The 19563-nt window shown below is 39.9% G+C and overlaps 1 protein-coding gene across 4 annotated transcripts in view; it reads left to right on the top strand.

Moving 5' to 3' along the window:
• The window catches only part of Dnah5 (dynein axonemal heavy chain 5), a 282316-nt gene that overhangs the window by 214439 nt on the left and 48314 nt on the right, over positions 1-19563 (top strand). For all 4 annotated transcript variants that reach the window (XM_048814008.1, XM_048814007.1, XM_048814009.1 and 1 more), the window contains 8 exons: positions 4126-4263; positions 5348-5483; positions 6035-6351; positions 6897-7052; positions 7880-8062; positions 15290-15533; positions 16516-16630; positions 17130-17320. In XM_048814008.1, coding sequence (XP_048669965.1) covers positions 4126-4263; positions 5348-5483; positions 6035-6351; positions 6897-7052; positions 7880-8062; positions 15290-15533; positions 16516-16630; positions 17130-17320 — 1480 coding nt within the window. The remainder of the gene's footprint in view (positions 1-4125; positions 4264-5347; positions 5484-6034; positions 6352-6896; positions 7053-7879; positions 8063-15289; positions 15534-16515; positions 16631-17129; positions 17321-19563) is intronic.

Here is a 19563-nt window from a genome sequence, read left to right as displayed (position 1 = left end):
TGGAGGAGTCTCCAGGTCACAGTAGCACAAGAGGCTTTGGTCTCCGTATTATTGTACGCAAACCCATAGGGAGATCAGGTGTTAGGTAGACAGGACAGGGCATTTCTTTTTTTCTTCTCTGTAATCCCAGTTCAGTCAGAATTGTGTGAGCCTTTTAAGCATGGGCTGACTTTCTAAAGACACTAGGTCCATTGTGGGTTGCTGGATATTATCCCTCAACCACAGTGTCAGCTCAATGGAATCCCCAGAAAATCACAGTCAGAATTCCCCAGTGGTGTTCAAAATCTCGTGCCAGGGAATCCTATGAATGGGATGGGATCAAGAGGCAGACACTGGAAGCAGAAAATTCTTAAAGCTGGTCTTGGTTTAAAGCACACATAGTACCCCATCTCCACCCCACTATTTGTTATTTAATGTGACTTTGAGGCTATGTATGTGTTTCCTCTTGAGTAGTTGAGCTTTAAAGCTTCATTTCTAGATACATTTCCACCATTAAAAGACATTGAAACTTCAACAAATGCAAAAGCAAGTACATTTTTGGAAAAGAAAATATTGATGTCTCAAAAGTCAGACCTTGTATCTTGGTTGATTATTTTGTTTTGTGTAAGTTTGATATTTCCCAACCATCAACTAAAATACACTTATATTTGTAAACTACCCAAGAAACTTGGTGATCAAGGTAAAAATAATCAAGAGTAGCAGTAAGTTGGTATAGGATTGCAAATTCCATTGTATTTTCTAATGTTACCATACCAGGGCCATTTAGGAAGTAGATGGGATCCTTGGCATCTTAGACAACCAAAAAGAACACGTTTCATTTGATTTGGAGAAATTTAGAGCAAATAATTGGTGTCATATTGTCTGACGTCATGAATACTGGGGCTATTGAGGACTCCAGCATAGCTCAGAAATATACATTCTTATATTCTAAGAACTGAATTATACCCACCATGGCAAATTGCAGTACAGCTCATCCTTTACACTTTTTTTTCCATGCATAAACATACATAGTACCTTAAAGGGAATTACACTTGGATTTACAATGGGTAGTTTTTGTTTTATTATATTTAATTTTTATTCCACATTACAGTAGAATCCATTTTGGCATAATTATACAAGCACAGAATACATCTTATTCTAATTCAGACCCTAGTACCTCTCCTTCCCTTTCCATATTCCCACCCCTGCTTCCTTTCTTCTATTGATTTTCTGTCACTTACTCATAATTAAAAAAATAATAATTTGTTATGGATGTACATGATGGTGATATTCACTGTGATACATTCATATGTGTACACAGAAAATCGTTCAGATTCATTCCACTGTTGCTTATTTTAAGGATAATGAGCTAAAAATGTTGAACATGGATATTCTGAATAGACTTACATAAGAACAATGAAATCTCTTGCCCAGTGTTTAATGTTTTCCACATTTCAGCTTTTTTCCAGTTCCAGAATGGTCTAGATCACACAGCAGCCAATGAGGGGATACCATCAGGAGGGAGGACCTTTTGCATGCTCCTTGACTGTTTCTCATGAGAAGTCCATCCTGAGTGCCCTCCTGTAACCTTATGTGCATGCAGCATATTGGAGCTTTCAGCCTGTCAGGTCCCTCCCGTGTCAGTTAGAAAGATGCACACAGTTATGTGGATTCTGCATGCTCACTTCCCTAGGCAGAGGTAGATGAAAGGGATGCAGGTCACCATCAGGCATTTCTGCTGAACAGATGAAGGAAGACAGCCCCAGCCCCAGGCCTCACTTATTCCTGGAGGGGCTTCATTTGTAAGACCCTGCTTCATGAGTAAGAAGAGATCAAGGGCAGCATGCCCCAAGCTCTGGATTGAATGCCTCCGCTCATTAGTAACAGAGTCCTGGAGGAGATTTTTCTCTTTCATCTTACAATCCCTATAAACAGGCCATGTGACTTTGATTAGTGAATACGTTTAAACTAATATTAATTGTAACTATTTATTTATTTTTACTTTTTTTTGTGGTGCTTCTAGAGACTCAACCCAAGGCTTCATGCATGCCAGGTGGACACTGTACCATGGAGCCACATCCCCAGTCCTAACTGTAACAATTTAGATTCTATTCACTCTCATTATAGTGAGATTTCCCCTTGAAAACCCCATGGACATCATTAAATATCAACCCACACCAAGAGAAGGTCTCAGAACAATAGAGCTTTAAATATTGAATATGGACAAAATAATCTGTTATTTATCAGGCACTTGTTGTGTGCCAGGTACTAGACTTGGGTTTTGTAATGTCAAATTATCGAGTTGTTACAAAAAGTCTTAGGAGGTAGTTTTTCATTACTTTAAAGGAGAAACTGTGGCTCACAGTTGAAGTAACCAACCCAGAGTTCTAGAGGTTTTAGTTGGGTTTGAAGGGTTTTGCTTAACCACTTTTGAGCATTTTACTTAAAATAAATTTTATTAATTTTTTTCTGAATAAAATACTATCAAATAATCTAAGTCTTGGGCCTGTGACAGTGTGACATTGGCAGGTTGCTGTGGTAAGTTTTTTGACCTGGCGACCTTGCTTTTCTTCCATATTTGGTGCACAGCAGCAGTTGCAGGACATAGAAGTTAATTCTTTCTAAACCATATTTTTTTAAGCCTTGCCTTGGCCTGTTCACTTGTTCTGGCCAATTATGGAACTCTGACATTCCCCTGAGGATATGTTCTGCCAAAACTTGGGAGCCTGAAGTTTTGAAGGGTGAAAATAATTTACCACAGGTATATTTAAAGAAATAATCTATACATCTCAAACTTTGGAAGGATTATGGCTTCTAGTAGTAGATATACCCATTAAAATAAATTTTAGTATTTGGTAGATTTAACAGAAAATTGAATTAAATTTTTTTAAAGAATCAAAATTCCAATCAGCATGGGATATTTTCTACACCTCAGCTTTTGCTAATATTACTTTTGATTTTTGTGTTTGATTTATTTTAAAAGTTTCCTTAGGACATATTGTTACTTGGTCACAACTCAGGTATCATGAGCCCAGCACCTTGAGAGAGGATCATACTGTTTTCCCCAGCTGGGAGAAAGATCCGATTCCAAAGTCCAACTATGGTTTTCTATTGGGTGAACATCAACATGAAGTTGAAAAATCATAAGTTGAACCATTCTAAGTCAGGAACTATCCATAATCAGTTTTTTTTCTTTTTCTACCATGTTCGCTATTACAGTATTTTATAACTTGCCTTTGCATATTTGTATAAGTTTCTGATCTGGGATAAGAAAACTATGGCCCATGGGCCAGATGTAGCCCACCACCTGTATTTGCTTTCATTTTATTTATTTATTTTTATTGGTGTGTATTGATTATGCAGAATGGTGAATTTAATTGTGGCATACTGGTACATGCATACAACATAATCAGATCAATTTTGCTTCTAAATGCCTCCCCTTACTCTTCCCTCCTCCTTCCCCTTACCTACTCCTTCTATCCTAGTGGCCCCCCTTCTACTTTCATGACATCCTTCCCCTATTTTTCTCCCTCACTAGTTTATACATGTGAGAGAAAATGTTCCGTACCTGTCTGACTCTATAACTTATTTCACTTAACGTGGTGCTCTGCAGTTCATGTTTTCCTGCAGATGATATGATTTTCTTCTTCCACGTGGCTGACTAAAATTCCTTTGTGTATGTATACCACATTTTCTGTATCCATTCATCTATTGGCAGACACCTAGACTGGTTTCAAAACTTGGCTATTGCTATCACTTGTATTTGTATGGTCCATGAAAAAAAAAGAAGAGTTTTTACATTTTAAAATGTTTTATGTATGAGTAATTAAATTACAGCTTTGACTTTATTCCTTAGAATAAAAAGCCTAGAATATCTACTATCAGGCACTTTACAGAAAAAGAAAATTGCTGATCTCTCTTCTAGTGAACTGTAATTTTCTGTTGTAACAACCTGCTTCAACTTACAGACACTTACAACAAGTTCATATTAAGATTTGGTCTCGGCGTAATGCAATGTGAAAAGATTCTAGAAGTGGAACAAAGGAAAGGTGTAGATCTGTGACTTTGCTGAGTTCTTGGACTTTGGAATCCAGGTTGTGAGATGGTGTCCTGCCTGTCCCTTCATGCTGTGTGTGTCCCTTGCAGGCCAACTTGGTGGTGCAGGAGAATCGCCACGTCCTGGCCATGCAGGATCTGCACAAGGCCCAGGTTGAGCTGGATGAAAAACAAGCAGAGCTCGATGTGGTGCAGGCCGAGTATGAACAGGCCATGACTGAGAAGCAGGTAGCTATTCTTGGGCATGAGGGGGACTGTCAGGTACTACTTGGATATTGTAAGCCCTTCTTCATATACTATTTCTTTCTCCAAGGGTTTGGTCTTCTAATATGCCATTGTAAGTTAAATAATCCTTTATTATTAGACTTTATGTATGTATGTGTATTAAATTATCAAAATTAATCTGTTAAAGATTTCTATGACATATATAGTTATTATTATAAATGACCACTGAATGACTGACTGCTCACATAGCTAATTATTTGTTCAAACTCATTTTATTTCACAATTATAAATTTTTATACAAAAATCAGCAGCTAACTTTTAAGTGTAGACAAATGGAATCATTTGTTTTTGAGAACTAAGCCCATGGGCTGGGAATGTAGCTCAGTGGCAGAGCTGGTGCTTAGCATAGGGAGGGCCTGGGTTCAAACCCCAACACCCAAAACACCAAACAAAAAGCAAACAAAATTTAGGCCTGAAGTCAAGAGCCTGTGGAAGTCTGGGTTTAAGGTCTTTTATTGCCACAAAGAACAGCAGGAAAGGATCTATGAAGTCAATGTGGCTGAGATTTGTGCAGGAGCCTTAGGTTCCACATCTGATGGTAATTAATCTAAATTTCATCTAAAGTATGGAAGGTGTGGCATGAGATAGAGCAGCAACGATACCAGAACTTTAGCATGAGAGACTTTCTCATTCTTGACTAGGGATATGTATGTCTTTACATTTTTTTGTACTATGTGATATTAGCATGTGATATTAACATGTATGCTTGTATTCTGTCTCTATTTTTTCATTAAAGGGAAATCATCAGTGATGTGGATTTCTGTAGTCACTTAGTTATTAACATCTGGGAGGGTCTGGCCACTTGGCTCAAGGTACCCCCTGAAGGAACTCGCCCAAGTTCCTTAGACAGGCATTAGAGATGGGACTGGGCTGATGCAGACACATGGAAATGGGATCTTATGCTTTCTGTGAAATGAAGGGCTCACAAGTCCCAGAGAGCAGATACTGTATGTCTTAAAGTTGTCTTTTTGAGCCAGAAGCTATGTTTATCTCAATAAAAGTCTTCTTCTGGTTATGTCCTTTTCAGACCTTGCTTGAAGATGCAGAGCGGTGCAGACGTAAGATGCAGACGGCGTCCACGCTCATCAGTGGCTTGGCAGGTGAAAAGGAAAGATGGACAGAGCAAAGTAAAGAGTTTGCAGCTCAAACCAAAAGACTCGTAGGTCTGTGGATTCTTTTATTAATGAGATCATGTTGATAGTGATGGGAAGTTAGGAAGCCTCAGCTTTAATCAAACAGGACTTAATGATTTCAATTTTCATTGTGTGTGTGTGTGTGTGTGTGTGTGTGTGTGTCTCCAGCCACTTCAGAGAGATGGATAATGGTCTGACATCTATGCTGTCCACACCAAAGTGATCAGGTTACTTTGGAATTCTCCTGTGAGTATGTAAGAATATTGATCAAGGGCATTTTGAATGAAGGTTCTGTCTTCTGACATGTTGTATCTCTTAACTAGCAACAAAACTTGCATCAAAAATTGAAATAATCCAGTGGCTGACTACCAGCAGCTCTTCTTTGGTTGGCTATTTGGATGGTTTAACAATGTACAAAACTCCTGCTTATTCACACAGTATGGCAGCACAGGGTTACAATTTGATTTGTGGAATTCAGTTTTAACAAATGGTCATCAATTCAATTGTTTTGAGTTTTGATGTGCTGAAAATTTAAAAGAATGATCATAACATGTTTCAGTGGTGTTTGTTTTCTGTTTTAGGTGATGTATTGTTGGCTACAGCTTTTTTGTCTTATTCTGGTCCATTTAACCAAGAATTTCGAGATTTGCTGCTAAATGATTGGAAGAAGGAAATGAAATCCAGGAAAATTCCATTTGGGAAGGATCTAAATCTCAATGAGCTGTTGATTGATGCCCCCACTATTAGTGAATGGAACCTTCAGGGTCTGCCCAATGATGACCTGTCCATTCAGAATGGAATCATTGTCACAAAGGCATCACGCTACCCTTTGCTAATCGATCCACAGACTCAAGGCAAGATCTGGATTAGAAACAAAGAAAGTGGCCATGAACTCCAGGTAATTTGTATTCAGGGCTATTTATATTGCTGATAAGTTTTGCTTCCCTGGATTACTAGCGATCCAAAACAAAGAAATGTTTGAAAGCTGTATCGATTCTTCTTTGATAATCCTAGATGCCAACCATAACAGTAACAGATGGCAGCTTAAATCTGATAACAAAAATTTCCTCCAAATCTCATATTTGCTCCTGTGTTTATCCCTAGGAATGCCCTCTTCCAGTGGTGTCAGACTCTATTCTGTTGGGCCTACGGCTCTCTTTAAAAAACAGGAGGGCAGAGCTGTATTCCACTATATGCACAGCACTTCGTCATTATTCCATGTTTGTCCCCAAAGTGGTGTTGGTGAGGGGAGAGGAGTGTTGCCAGGCAGCCTTTATTTACTGCTTCCAGTATAGGGAAGAACGGTTTTCCAGAGCCAAGGATTTCTAGAAACCTCTTTGTCCCCCCTGAGAGAATGCGTTAGGCATCATGTGACATCAGTCGTCTATCTCTGTGCATAGAATCATGAGGCTTGCAAGAGTAATGCTGAGATCCTGTTTCTAGATCACTTCTCTCAATCACAAGTACTTCAGAAACCACCTGGAGGACAGCCTCTCTCTTGGGAGGCCCTTGCTCATTGAAGACGTTGGGGAGGAACTAGATCCAGCTTTGGATAATATTTTGGAAAGAAACTTCATTAAAACCGGGTCTGCCTTTAAGGTAGGTCAATCCTGTTGATAATAGTGTGCGGAATAACAACATGAGACCAGGTGAATTCAACATAGATGTAATTCTCTCAGTAAGCAGCAACTCACATCAGAGGGTGGCAAGAGGTCCTTTTCTTTTCTGCCCTTCCTGAGTTGGGCTTGAAGTGTTCAAGAGCAATACATTCAGGCATGTATACTTTACTTCTGTAATGAGGAGGCCGATTCCATTTGATATCTGACGTTGGATAGATTTTAAGCCCCTTCCTTCCGCATGTGGGAAAGCTGATAAGAAAGCCTGGGTGCTTCCTCCCTTGGCACTGGTTGGAAATTAAAACCACACAGACTCCTGCGTAGGCCTGTTCCCGCCTCTTAAACACTGTACAACCCCGCACCACCTGACCTGTTCCTTCAAACCACTTTTGGTACTTGCTTGGGGGCTTGCTCTTATCTCTCCCAAAGAAATCTCAACATGTGAACACTGAGCCTTTCATAGCCTTTTGAGCCGTGTTTGGCATCGTCAGGATCAATCTCTGAAACAATTTTTTCAGAGGTTGTTGGCTCCTCTGTGGGTGAGGGCTCCAGCTTGCTTCTATAGTGTGATCACAACAATTTTGGTGCCAAATTCTGTATTTATCCCATGGTGTATATTGGAAGGTACTGGCCAGCCTTCCTTTCTTCCTTGTATCTCAGTGGGTCGAAGCCCTGAGTGTACCTAGTGACCTGTCTTTTTTAGTATACAAATTATCTCCAGTTGCAAAACTCTTTAAAACAATATTTGACCTTATACAAAAGGACACAGTAAAGTATATCTTTCTTTTATTACTTTTTTTAATGGAAAAGGTGAAAGTTGGTGACAAGGAAGTAGATGTCATGGATGGCTTCAGACTGTACATCACCACCAAACTGCCCAATCCAGCCTACACCCCTGAGATAAGTGCTCGAACCTCCATCATCGACTTCACGGTCACCATGAAGGGTCTGGAGGACCAGCTCCTGGGGAGGGTCATTCTCACAGAAAAGCAGGTGAGTCAAGTGTGGCTGCTTTCTCTTCTGCATTGAGCTGGGCCTTCCACTGAGGAAAATAATATGAGCAAAGTTGTCACAGGACTGTGCTTTCCTACCATAATTGTGTTTTCTCCATTAATTCACAAGTATCTTTCTTCTACCGAAAGAAAATTGTTCACCATTTATCTACTTATATGTTTCTTAAATCACCCTGTTATTAATTGCTTTTCTCCACACTGATATGAGGGTATCCGTTTCATTTTTTGCATTATTATTCTGGTATTTTGTTGCTTTATTTTTCTGAAAAGTTTGTTCTATTGTGAATTCTACTCACCTGTCGACCTTTGGTATTCTGAACATGTCTAGGTTGTACTTTCATTTGATTCCTTATTAAACTTTTAGAATATTAGGTAAAAATTTGGTTCTCAGCAAACACTGTCAGTTCTGAATTGTTGTCTAAGAGCTCTTCGATAACGCAGTGGGTCTGGTGTGAGACTTTAGAAGTTGTGACACTGGAGTTTGATTGTGCACCCTCTGGAGTCTGCTCACTTAACGATGCTCTAGAAACACAACTCTGTGCCTCTTTCCTTTGCTTCTTTTTTATGAGATAACTTAATGCTCAGTGAAAAATGGTTAAGGATTTATAAACTTTCTTTTTCTGAGTCAGCATTTCTTCTAGGGAACATGCAAACTTAAGCAAAGAAATGTCGAGGATTTTTAAAAAAAATATATTTATTTTTAGTTTTAGGTGGACACAATATTTTATTTCCATGTGGTGCCGAGAATCAAACCCAGTGCCTCACGCATGCTAGGCGAGCACGCTACCACTTGAGCCACATCCCCAGCCCCAATGTTGAGGATTTTAATGAGACCTTTGTGGCAAAGCTGCCTGAATTCTTGAAGCTACTATGAACTTCCTCCTGGGCTCCTCAGCAGTGAGGAGCTGAGTTTTCCCTAAGGCCCCTCTATGGGTCCTGAAGGTTTATCGGTAGGATCTTTGCATCTGCACCTCCCACTGTCTTTACCCTTCCTGTGGTGGCTCTTGCAAGCTCTGCTATGTGTCTATCTCAGGCTTCTTCTCTTCCTTTCTCTTTCCTCCTTTCAATATTTTAGAACCATCTCGCTTTATTTTTAATTTACAGAACATGAATCATAGAGACAGAAAGTTGGAAGTTGTCTTAGGAGCACTTACTCCAGCTTCATCAGTGGGTGCTGCTAGTTGACCTCAGTGTGGCAGGACCAATGCTGGGGCTCCACCACAGACTAGCTGTTGAGGCAGTAACAGCCTTCGAAATGCATACTTGATTATGTTGGAGTCCTGAATGAAGTCTCAGTGGAGGTAGTTAAGGAAATTTGGTAGGGCCTTATAATTACTTGAACAAGGACTGGGATTTCTGATCAACACCGTGGACTGTTGAGCAAGCAGGAATCCTGAGGGCCTCTTGGGCCCGCATCCATTACTGGGCTCTGGCTCAGTGGCGGGGGTGAGGGAGATAAGGGACCTTGATGGCAGTTTGAATGATATCCTTGTTCTTGGTTTTCTTAAAGTCAGCTGAGACGAACACACTTTCCTTGGAGAAGGTAATTTGGCCAGACAGGTGTTGGTCACAACAACAACCACAACAATAATAACACTCTCACCAGTACTGAGCCTGACTTGCTGCAACAGAGGGAACTCTTGAAGCTCCTTCAGAGAGATAATGAATGCCTTGCACAGCCCGTAGGGATCCAGAGATGAGCTTGCTTCTTGGGAAAATTGAGTGTTTGAGAAAATTACGCCTTTACTATTGTCTTGTTATCAGAATCTGTTACAGGCTTACAATAAATAGTTCTTACAAAAACATAAGAATTGTCCTCTTTTACAATAACTGGGGGCCATATTACCCTGAACCCCATTATAAGATAACATGTAGCCTTTTTATTCTTTTCCAATCTAAAGTCTCATCATGCAAGAAGTGGGGTGCTGGGCTTCCCTTTGATGGACTTTAACAAGTCTGCTTTCTCCAAGAGAGGTTTTCCTTTACACCCTTTACTCTTCCCACCAGATAGCCATATCTGCTCACATTGCTGAATCTTCTCAGCCTGGGTGGTGACGGTGGGTTTGAGTTGATCTCTGATGCCTTTGAGTCATTTTCCATAATCTAGATAACAAGAAGATGCTAAAAAGATACCAGTATTACAGGCTCACTGGTGGTGGAGGAAAAATAAATCCCTAAGTTTTCTTGTTTAATCTTTCTATTTCCTATGTAGGATACAGAAGAAAAATTGCCTTTGATAATGCTGGATGATACCTTTAAAAATTGCTTCTTAGTCTTATTCTTTTTTTTTTTGGTACTAGGGATTGAACCCAGGTATACTTTACCACTGAATCCTTTACATTTTATTTAGGGACAGAGTCTCACTAAGTTGCTTAGGTCCTTGCTAAATTGCTGAGACTGGCTTTGAAATTGAATCCTCCTGTCTTAGTTTCCTGAGTAACTGGGAGAACAGGTGTGTGCTCTATGTACAGCAGTCTTATTCTTAATCTATAGAATACTGAGCACTGACGTTGACCCCCTATGTATGTTACTGACTCTCTGCCTATGTATCTATCTATCTTTGCTAAGAGATAATCTCTTGATGAGCAAACGATTTATAAGATTATTTTGATTATTATTGATTTATTTTTCCCCCATCATATTAATTAGAAAAAGTAGTATCTTCTTATGAATTAGTGAAACTAAAGTACTGGTTGAATAGAAATATGTGTCAGCCAGTCAAATAAATGAAAAGTAAAATAAAACCATGCACAAATTAGATTCTCAGCCTTTTAAACTGGAATAAAAATCAAGCAGCAAATGTTTTATTTTTTCACGGATAATCTTTCTTTTGATTAAAGCTATGGTTCTATTCTAGTATATGGCCACTTTGTGTTCTATGTAGCTCACAGGTTGCTTTTGTAATTCCAAATAGTACTTTAGATTGTACTACTTATAGTATTTTATTTTCATCAGTTTCAAACTTTGAGGAGATGAAATTCTTAGCCTTATTTTCAATTATTTGGGAAGCTAATTGACATATTTGTTTAGTGTTATTACCAGTGATATTAAGTTTGTTACAGGCATCTCAATAGTCATTTAGTCTTTTCATTTATTATTTTTAAAATTGAAATTGAATAATTCCCCATTATTATAAACATCACTGTTCATTTTCGTAATGGTGGTTTTTAGGAGCAGCATAGAGGCATGAGGTTAGCTCAGTCCCATGGTTCTTCAGTAAGACAAGGTTGGAAAATAGATTATAACAGATGTTTTAAACTCTCTTGAGAATCCGGGACCTTTCAAAATGACCTGAATAACTTTGAGCAGAAAAGGAAGTGAAGACCTACAGAGAAAAGGGTCAGCAGGGAGACCAGTTATGATGGTCCAGAAATGAAGAATCCTGAATCAGGGGAGTGGTTATATACTTGGGAAAAAATGCACAGAAGATAAAAGTTATTGAGTAGGAAGAATCAGAGGACTAGTGCTATTTTTCGATTTGGGAGCCCATCTTGACCACTGTTGACCCAAACGTGAACTCAGGATCAGGTGTCTCCAGCAAGGTGTTCCTTTTTAGTTACCCACCGTATTATTGACTTTCATGATAATGTGTGAAATTCTAAAATATCCATATCTTTTGTGGCAACTTTTAAAAATATGTAGTTTTTTTAAATTGACACATACAATTGTATATATTTAGAGAATATAATGTGATATTTTCTATATATGAATATAATGTGTAATGATTAGACCAGGCCAATTAATGTATCCATCACCTCAAACACTGATCATTTCTTTGTGTTAGGAACATTCAAAATCCTTTCTATCCTTAGCTATTTTAAAATATACAAATTAATTGTCACTCACCCTTCCAGCCTTGGTAACCAGTCTTCTCTCTCCTCTGAGATTGGCATTTTTAGCTTCCCCCCATGAGTGAGAAGATAATTTGCCAGTGACTTGTGATTTCACCTAATATCCTCCAGCTCATGCATGTTGCTGAAAATAATAGCATTTCCTTCTTTTTCATGGCTGAATACTATCCTTTTGTGACATATACCACATTTCCTTTATAAATTTATCCATTGATAGACACCTAACATGATTCCATATCTTTTTTTAAAATTAAAAATATCATATTAGTACCTTTTAGTTACACAAAGTAATGGGTTTCATTGTGGCATATTCATATCTGCAAATATAATACTGATGATTCCATATCTTGGTTATTCCAACTAGTCTTGCAGTGAACAGGAGTGCAGAGCACGCTACAACACACCGATTTTCTTTCCTAAACACCCAGTACTGTCTTAATCTAGTCACTCTCTCAGGCTTGTTGTTAGTGACATCCTCACGATCACTCCACTATCTGCTGTATTTCCATTTTGCAGATGAAGGTATTGAGGCTGATAGTTATGTAACATGGCCAAAGTCACACAGCCAACAATTTTCATGTCTTCCTAATGTCAAAACTGTCACTCTCTGCTGCTTCCCTTACCAGTCTTCAGGTGTGGATGATCTGTACATGCCCCCCTTGGGGAACTCAGAAATGACAGTGTGAGAAGTTTACAACTTAAACGTTTTCTCCATTGTTGTCTCTTTATTTCCTAGTGAAACCATAATGTAAAGATTTTTATTATAACTGCTTACAGTAAAGATTTTTATAGCATCTCTTAAATGTCATTTGTTTGTACTAGTTTCTACATTTCCTGAAATTTAAAATTCTCATCTACTGAATAAATGAATTAAAATAACCACCGAGGAAGTTTTTAAATGTAGCCAGATGACAGCAATGTTGATAAGGGCAGGTTTTGCTTGAGTTGCTATAGCTCAACAGTTAAGAACTGATAGAAGCTGTGAACTTTTTGTTTTGTCCTTGCTTAAAGATGAAATTCTTTCTTTTCTAGACTCTCCCTAGGCCTAAGTCACTGGGCTAAAAATTTGGAAGTGTTCTACCCATGGGAACTATTTAACCAGGGGGATTAGCTGTCTAGAACACAAAGCTGATGCCAGTGACCTTTGCTCTTTGCCTTTATCCAGTTTTGTTACCACGACCTTTATTTTTAACTTCATGGTCTCAGAGAGAGAACTTTCCTGTATGTATATCTGGTACTAAGATTAGATTTTCCTGTTCACCATGCATTTCAGTTTATCAATTTGAAAACAGATACAGCTTTTAATCATTCATTCCGTAGTGAATGCCTACTAGGCAAAGTTCAAAGAACTGAATATAACAGGGACCAAGGCAGAGCCCTCCAAACCAAACCATTCTTCAAACATGACATGCACAATAGTTGTATGTTGTGTTAGAAGGTAGCACATGCTATTAAAAATAGATAAAAGGAGATCTGGGGAATCAGGGGGTAGGCTGTACTGGTAGGGTGGTTGGAGAGGGCCTCATTGAGAAGGTGACATTTGACGAAGACTTGAAGGGAAGGGAGTGAGCCATGTGCAAAAAGAACATACCTGACTAATCAGCAGCTCGTGCACAGGCCCTGAGGCAGGAATGTACCTTGTGTGTTGAGGTTAGTGGGTCTCTAGGCATGGGGCCCAGAATAGCACAGCACACCACTTGGGCATATGTTAGAATTACAAATTCCTGGACCCTGCTCCAAGCCTCCTAATGCACTCAGGTTTGAAACCCACTCATTTGAGAAATGCCACTTGTGGCTAGAGCAAGTTGAAGGAGGGGGAAATAGTAGGACATAAGGTCCCAGTAGTAATAGGAGAGAGGCGGCTTGACAGAGCCTTGGAGGCCTGGGTGAGGATGGAGCTTGCCTTCTGAGTTGAATGATTGTCCAGTGGCGGGTTTGGAGGGAAGTTGTGCATTTTAGTGCATCATTCTGCTGCCGGGTGGGAAGAGACTCTGGGGGTAAGGATGGAGGCAGGGAGACCTGTTTGTGTCCTGTAATTTGAAGGAGAGGTAAGGGTGGTAGGTTGTCCCAGAGTGGTGATGTTAGCGGAAGTGAGAATGATAAACTTCTGAATCTATTTTTGAAGTAGAGATGACAGGATTTGCTGATGAACTTGCTGTGGCGTTTGAGAAAAGAGTGACCCAGGAGGACTCACAGGTCTTGCCTGAGCTGCTGGGTGAATGAGGTTGCCCTTTGCTCAGGATGGGGAAGACAGGTTGAGCGGCCTTGCAGCAGGATCAGAAGCTCAGTTCCGCTGCTGTTGCTAAGTTGAAGTCGCCTTCCTGAAGCCCCAGTGGAGAGGTTTGAAAGGGTACAAGGCAAGGAGCTGATGAGAAGCTCAGGTAAAGATTTGCAAATGGTCAGCACATTGTCAGGGTTTAAGACAAGACGTAATTTGTAGAGTGGTTGTGGGGATAAGATTCTCATATTCATGACGTAAGTACTAAAATATGTATGATTTTATTAACCCTCAGGGAAAGAACTTGTATAATGGTTAACAGTGACAGTTCTGGCTTCTCCTCTCTTGTGGTATTCATGTGAGTCCTGGAAGATAACAAAAACAAACAGTCCCATTATGTTCCATAGGATTTTATGGTTCATCATGGCATAGATTTCAGGTTCTCTCACCAAGGAGGAGAGTCTGAGCCACCTGCTGCTCCATATTCAGAATGCCCAACTGAGCATTTTCCTTTCTGGTGCTACTGCAGGAGTTTGAGCTTGGTGCCCCATGTCCAGGTCGCAGCATGGAGTAACACACAGAACTGCAGAAAGGCTTTCTTGTGGCTTCCTGCTTCCTCGGGGCTTGTTCAGTTGAGTTTCTTCCTTTCTCCTTCTCCAAACTGCCGAGTGGAAGAAATAGCCCACAAGGATAGTAGCCGTCCGAGCCTCACCCTCCTACTATCTACAGGTGATTCAGAGGACACAGAACTTCACTTCTGGAGAGACCGCACCTTTCCAGGCCAAGAAGACTTTTCAATTTAAACAAACCCACAGTAGCAGCTTAGGCTGCTTGCCTAAATTTTTGTTGAGTTTCTCTTCATAGGAAAATCCCCCAAATCACTAAAAATGACTTGACTTACAAAATAAATAAATGATAATGGGGATATTGGAAACATTTTTTTAGCAAATTCGATATTGTGTTCTACCTGTTCTTCCTCTGTTCCTCCTCCTCCTCCTTGATGTTAACACTTCTCACCAGTCGGCTCTGATTATTACAGTACAGAGCAGATGCTTGAGGGTAGCCATGCATGCTGACTTTTGATGCTCTGGAAAGAGTTGCTAATTTAGGAAGGAAACACATTTATATAAATTTTCAGGAATTGGAGAAAGAAAGAACTCTTCTTATGGAAGATGTAACCGCGAACAAAAGAAGGATGAAGGAACTAGAAGACAATTTGCTTTGCCGCCTGACCAGTACGCAGGGGTCCCTGGTGGAAGACGAGAGTCTCATCGTTGTCCTGAGTAACACCAAAAAGACAGCTGAGGAGGTGACCCAGAAGCTGGAAATTTCTGCTGAGACAGAAATTCAAATTAACTCAGCACGGGAGGAATACAGACCTGGTGAGTCCGATAATGAAAGACAAATGTCACAGGAAAGCGCAGCGAGAAAGAAATGAGAATTACGGAAATTGAACAAAGTGAGAAGTTGTACAAATGGCTGCGCGAAGCCAGGTGGCCAATTATGTTTTGGGGATTTCTCTTGGGAATGTCAGCAAATTTGAGATGAAAAAAAATTATATAATGGTGTAAAGTTTCTGGATGCTTATAATTCACGTTTGTTGACAAATCCTTTTAAGGTTCTCATGAACATATGCTTAATTTGGAAAGAAAAGAAGGAGATTTATTTGAAACATCCGATTGCAAGTTAGTGACATCAGAGGAGTTAGTGTGGCATGTGGACCATTGCTTATCATTTGATGATGATATGCAGGGTTTTGTTTAGAGGGTTTGTCTTAGGAAGGTGGTTCTCTGGTGCTCATCCTCAGCCACCTATTTGCAACAGGTGCTTATTGGTTACTCCAGGAATCCACTCTAAGTATTGAATGGGCTCTCCTTTAGTAAACTAACATTGTTCCTGGAAAAGCATTGAAGCAATATTACATCATCTGCTGGTGGAGAGTCAGGAGAATCGTCTTTATGATGTCCTGTTTGGCAAACTTGAGGCCGAGGTTAGGCACAGACTCTTCATGGGCATCAGAATGAGGTCCTAAATGGCTGCCTCACCTGCTGGGTGTTAAACATAAAACCTTTGAATCCTTTTGGTTGTCTTTTTCACCTGTGCAAAATATATTTGTAACAGATTCTAGAAGGAGAACTAGCAATTGATTAATGCAATTAGGAAACTGCTTATCCATAGCTTGTAAGTTAGAAGTAGATGTATTTAAACATGAGCATTGTTCTAAATCCCATTGCTAGGAGGCAGCCACTGATAAGACAGAAGGATGCGGAGTTGTCGTTTTCATTAGAGTTCAGGCTGATCTGTGTGCACTGTCATTTGTTTTCCACTCACGTAGCGCACGCATCCCCGCTCTTTGTCTTTCAGTTGCTACGCGGGGCAGCATCCTCTACTTCCTCATCACCGAGATGCGCTTGGTTAATGAGATGTATCAGACTTCGCTCCGCCAGTTTCTGGGTTTGTTTGACCTTTCCTTGGCCAGGTATGTCTGTAGCTCAGGAAGCCAAGCTGAATTCTTTATCTGTAGACTAGAATAATGACATTACGTTAAGAACTTCCTTTTTCTTTGTAAGAGTCCTTTTCTTTCTTTTTTTTTTAATCTAAGATTAATTACCAGTGTGTTCACAAATCATTCTGATTTGTCAGTTTACGCCCAGAGAAAGCTATATCTACTATTCATCCGTTGACTGGACTCCTTTGGTTTCACATGTTTCTATCAAACAGCAACAAAAAAATTCCCAGGACGTTGTAGTGAGTGATCAGACCCTGCAGGTAAAATTGATTTGGACAACATGGAGGATTCTGTTATGTTGTTTCATGTTGAGAGAAGGCTTGTTATTTTAGATTCAGGAGGCTTACTCAATGTGTAAAAATGGGAATTGGTCCTCCAGAATTACTTATTCTCCATTAAAGATGCTGTTTTTATAGGCAATTGAACAAGGCAGTGGGGATAAGCCTGATTTAACTGCTGTCTTCCTCAGGTCTGTCAAGAGCCCGATTACGAGCAAGCGGATTGCTAATATCATCGAGCACATGACCTACGAGGTTTACAAGTACGCTGCCCGCGGGCTGTACGAGGAGCACAAATTCCTGTTTACCTTGTTGCTGACACTGAAGATCAACATCCAGAGGAACCAAGTGAAGCATGAAGAGTTTCTCACTCTTATTAAAGGTCAGGAGAAAGCATTGTACACAGGTGCACATGTCAGCATTAATGTGAAGGCCTTTTGCAGTATTATTATGATGACTTTGGTTGTAATAGTTTCCTTGTATTTCACTTGAGATGCATTTGTGTGAGATATTTTATTTATTCACTTATGGAATAAATGATGAATATTTGTTGAAGACCTATTGCGTGCCAGGGCATGGAATAGGTATTTGGAACATATTAATGAACCAAACTGCTTGTAGGTGTATATATGTATTTGGGGAAAATACAGAAAATATAATGGAATAATAAGTAAATTATAGCTTATGTAGGAAGATAGTATTATGCAAAAACAGCAAGAAAGGGGAGAAGGAGAGTTATAGGGTATATAGGGTGGGGAAGATTTAAAACTTTTAATGGGTTATTTAATGGTATCTTTTAGACGTCAGGCCTTCATTAGAGATTGGCAGGTGATCAAAAATTGGAAAAAGCGAGGACACCATCCATAGGGACATTTAGAGGAAGAGTGTCGAAGGCAGGGGAGACGGCTGTATGCACCTCCTGTGGTAGTCAGTGATAGAGATAAAGCAAAGAGACCAGGGTCACTGGAGCAGAGTGGGCGAAGCCGTGGCAGCTCCTTCTCAGGGGTTGCTTATTCTGCATCTATTGAAGCATTGCTCACAGGCGGGTCCTTTGGGCCACTGGAGCAATGCAGCTGAATGAAAGACTGGGAGATGTGAATTCACAATTGTGTTTTTGAATTTCTGAAAAAATATTTAAAGTAATCATATGTCTTAGTTCAGGCTGCTATGACAAATTACCACAGATGAGGTGGCTTCTAAACAACAGAGATTTATTTCTCACAGTTCTGGAAGTTGGACATACAAGAACACAGTGCAGCAAGGTCCGGTCTGGTGAGAGCTCTCCTCTGGGTTGCAGCTGGCCAACTTCTCACTGCAGCCTCTCATGGCAGAGGAAGTGAGCTCTCTTGTGACTGTTCCCAGGGCATGAAACTCATTAATGTCATCTAATCGTAATCACCTCCATCAGACCCACCTTCTAATACCATTATTATTAGGATTTCATGGCATGAATTTTGAGGGGGACATAAGTGCACCAATGCACTCTCTAAATGTGTTTTAAATGATGTAAAATCCTTGCACAGACAGTTTACATTATCGGGTAGCTCTTGCCAAACTCTTGAAAGATTTACAACATAAACTTCCCGAAGTTTCCACCAAAACTGTAAAGCAGTATACTAATAGCTTACAAATGCCAAAGGCATACAAAAACTAGTCCAACCTCTGAAAGTATCTATATTCACCCAAATACAGTAAATTGCTGAAGATGTTACAGTAATACCTATAATTTGCAGAGCATATCATATGTGCTAGGATTCATAGGAATTATGTGAATTCTTAACAATTCTATTATGCATATTTTATTGTCCTTATTTTATAGATGTGGGAACTGAATCTTAAGAAGGTTAAATGATGTGGCTAAGACTATGTATCAAGAAAATGGCAAAGCCAGCCTTTTAACTGGCATTGGGATTAGGTGCCTTTGGGATTAGGTCTTGGGGGCAAAGCCCTCTTTGATGTGATTTATGCCCTCATTGAAAAACAGCTTAAGAGAAGCCTCACCCCGATGTGAGGTTGCACTGAGAATATGGCTATGAATCAGAAAGCAAGCCCAAAGCACATACCAGATCTGCTGGTGTGTTGATCTTGGACTTCCCGTTTTTCCATAACTATGTTGTTTGTCAGTAGAGTACCTACCAGCATATCATATTCTATTATAGCAGCCCAAATGGGCTAGGACACATAGCCACAGTGTTCTGCTGCTGCTCTCTGATTAATCTCTAAGATGGCAAAGGATAAATTTAAGTGGCTTTCTAAACTTGCCTTAGCTACTATAGTGCATAATTGTGTAACTTGACTTCTCTAAGTCTTTCCTTATAAATGTGTCATTTTTACAAAGTATTATGGTGAAAACCCAAAGTTACTTTTCTTCTCAGAGCATTAATTTAAGGAATGAAGGGAACAGTACCAGTCTCAGTTAGCTCTGGTATTCTGAATGAGTCCTCTGTCAGCTGTTTGTTCATCAAGAGTCTGTTTGATCGGGTGCTCCGCTATGCAGGACTGAATCTCCTCCTTCAAGATGCAACCATTCCCTTTCCCCTCCGGGTGCTTTTGGGGCGGGCAAAATCTTTACCACATAGTTGCCTTCTGCAAAACACTGAATAATGCTTTGGCCTGCAAGGAACA

Source organism: Marmota marmota, unplaced genomic scaffold (assembly GCF_001458135.2).
Source record: "Marmota marmota marmota unplaced genomic scaffold, marMar, whole genome shotgun sequence".
NCBI classification, from domain to species: domain Eukaryota; kingdom Metazoa; phylum Chordata; class Mammalia; order Rodentia; family Sciuridae; genus Marmota; species Marmota marmota.
This window is presented reverse-complemented; position numbering and strand designations above follow the sequence as displayed.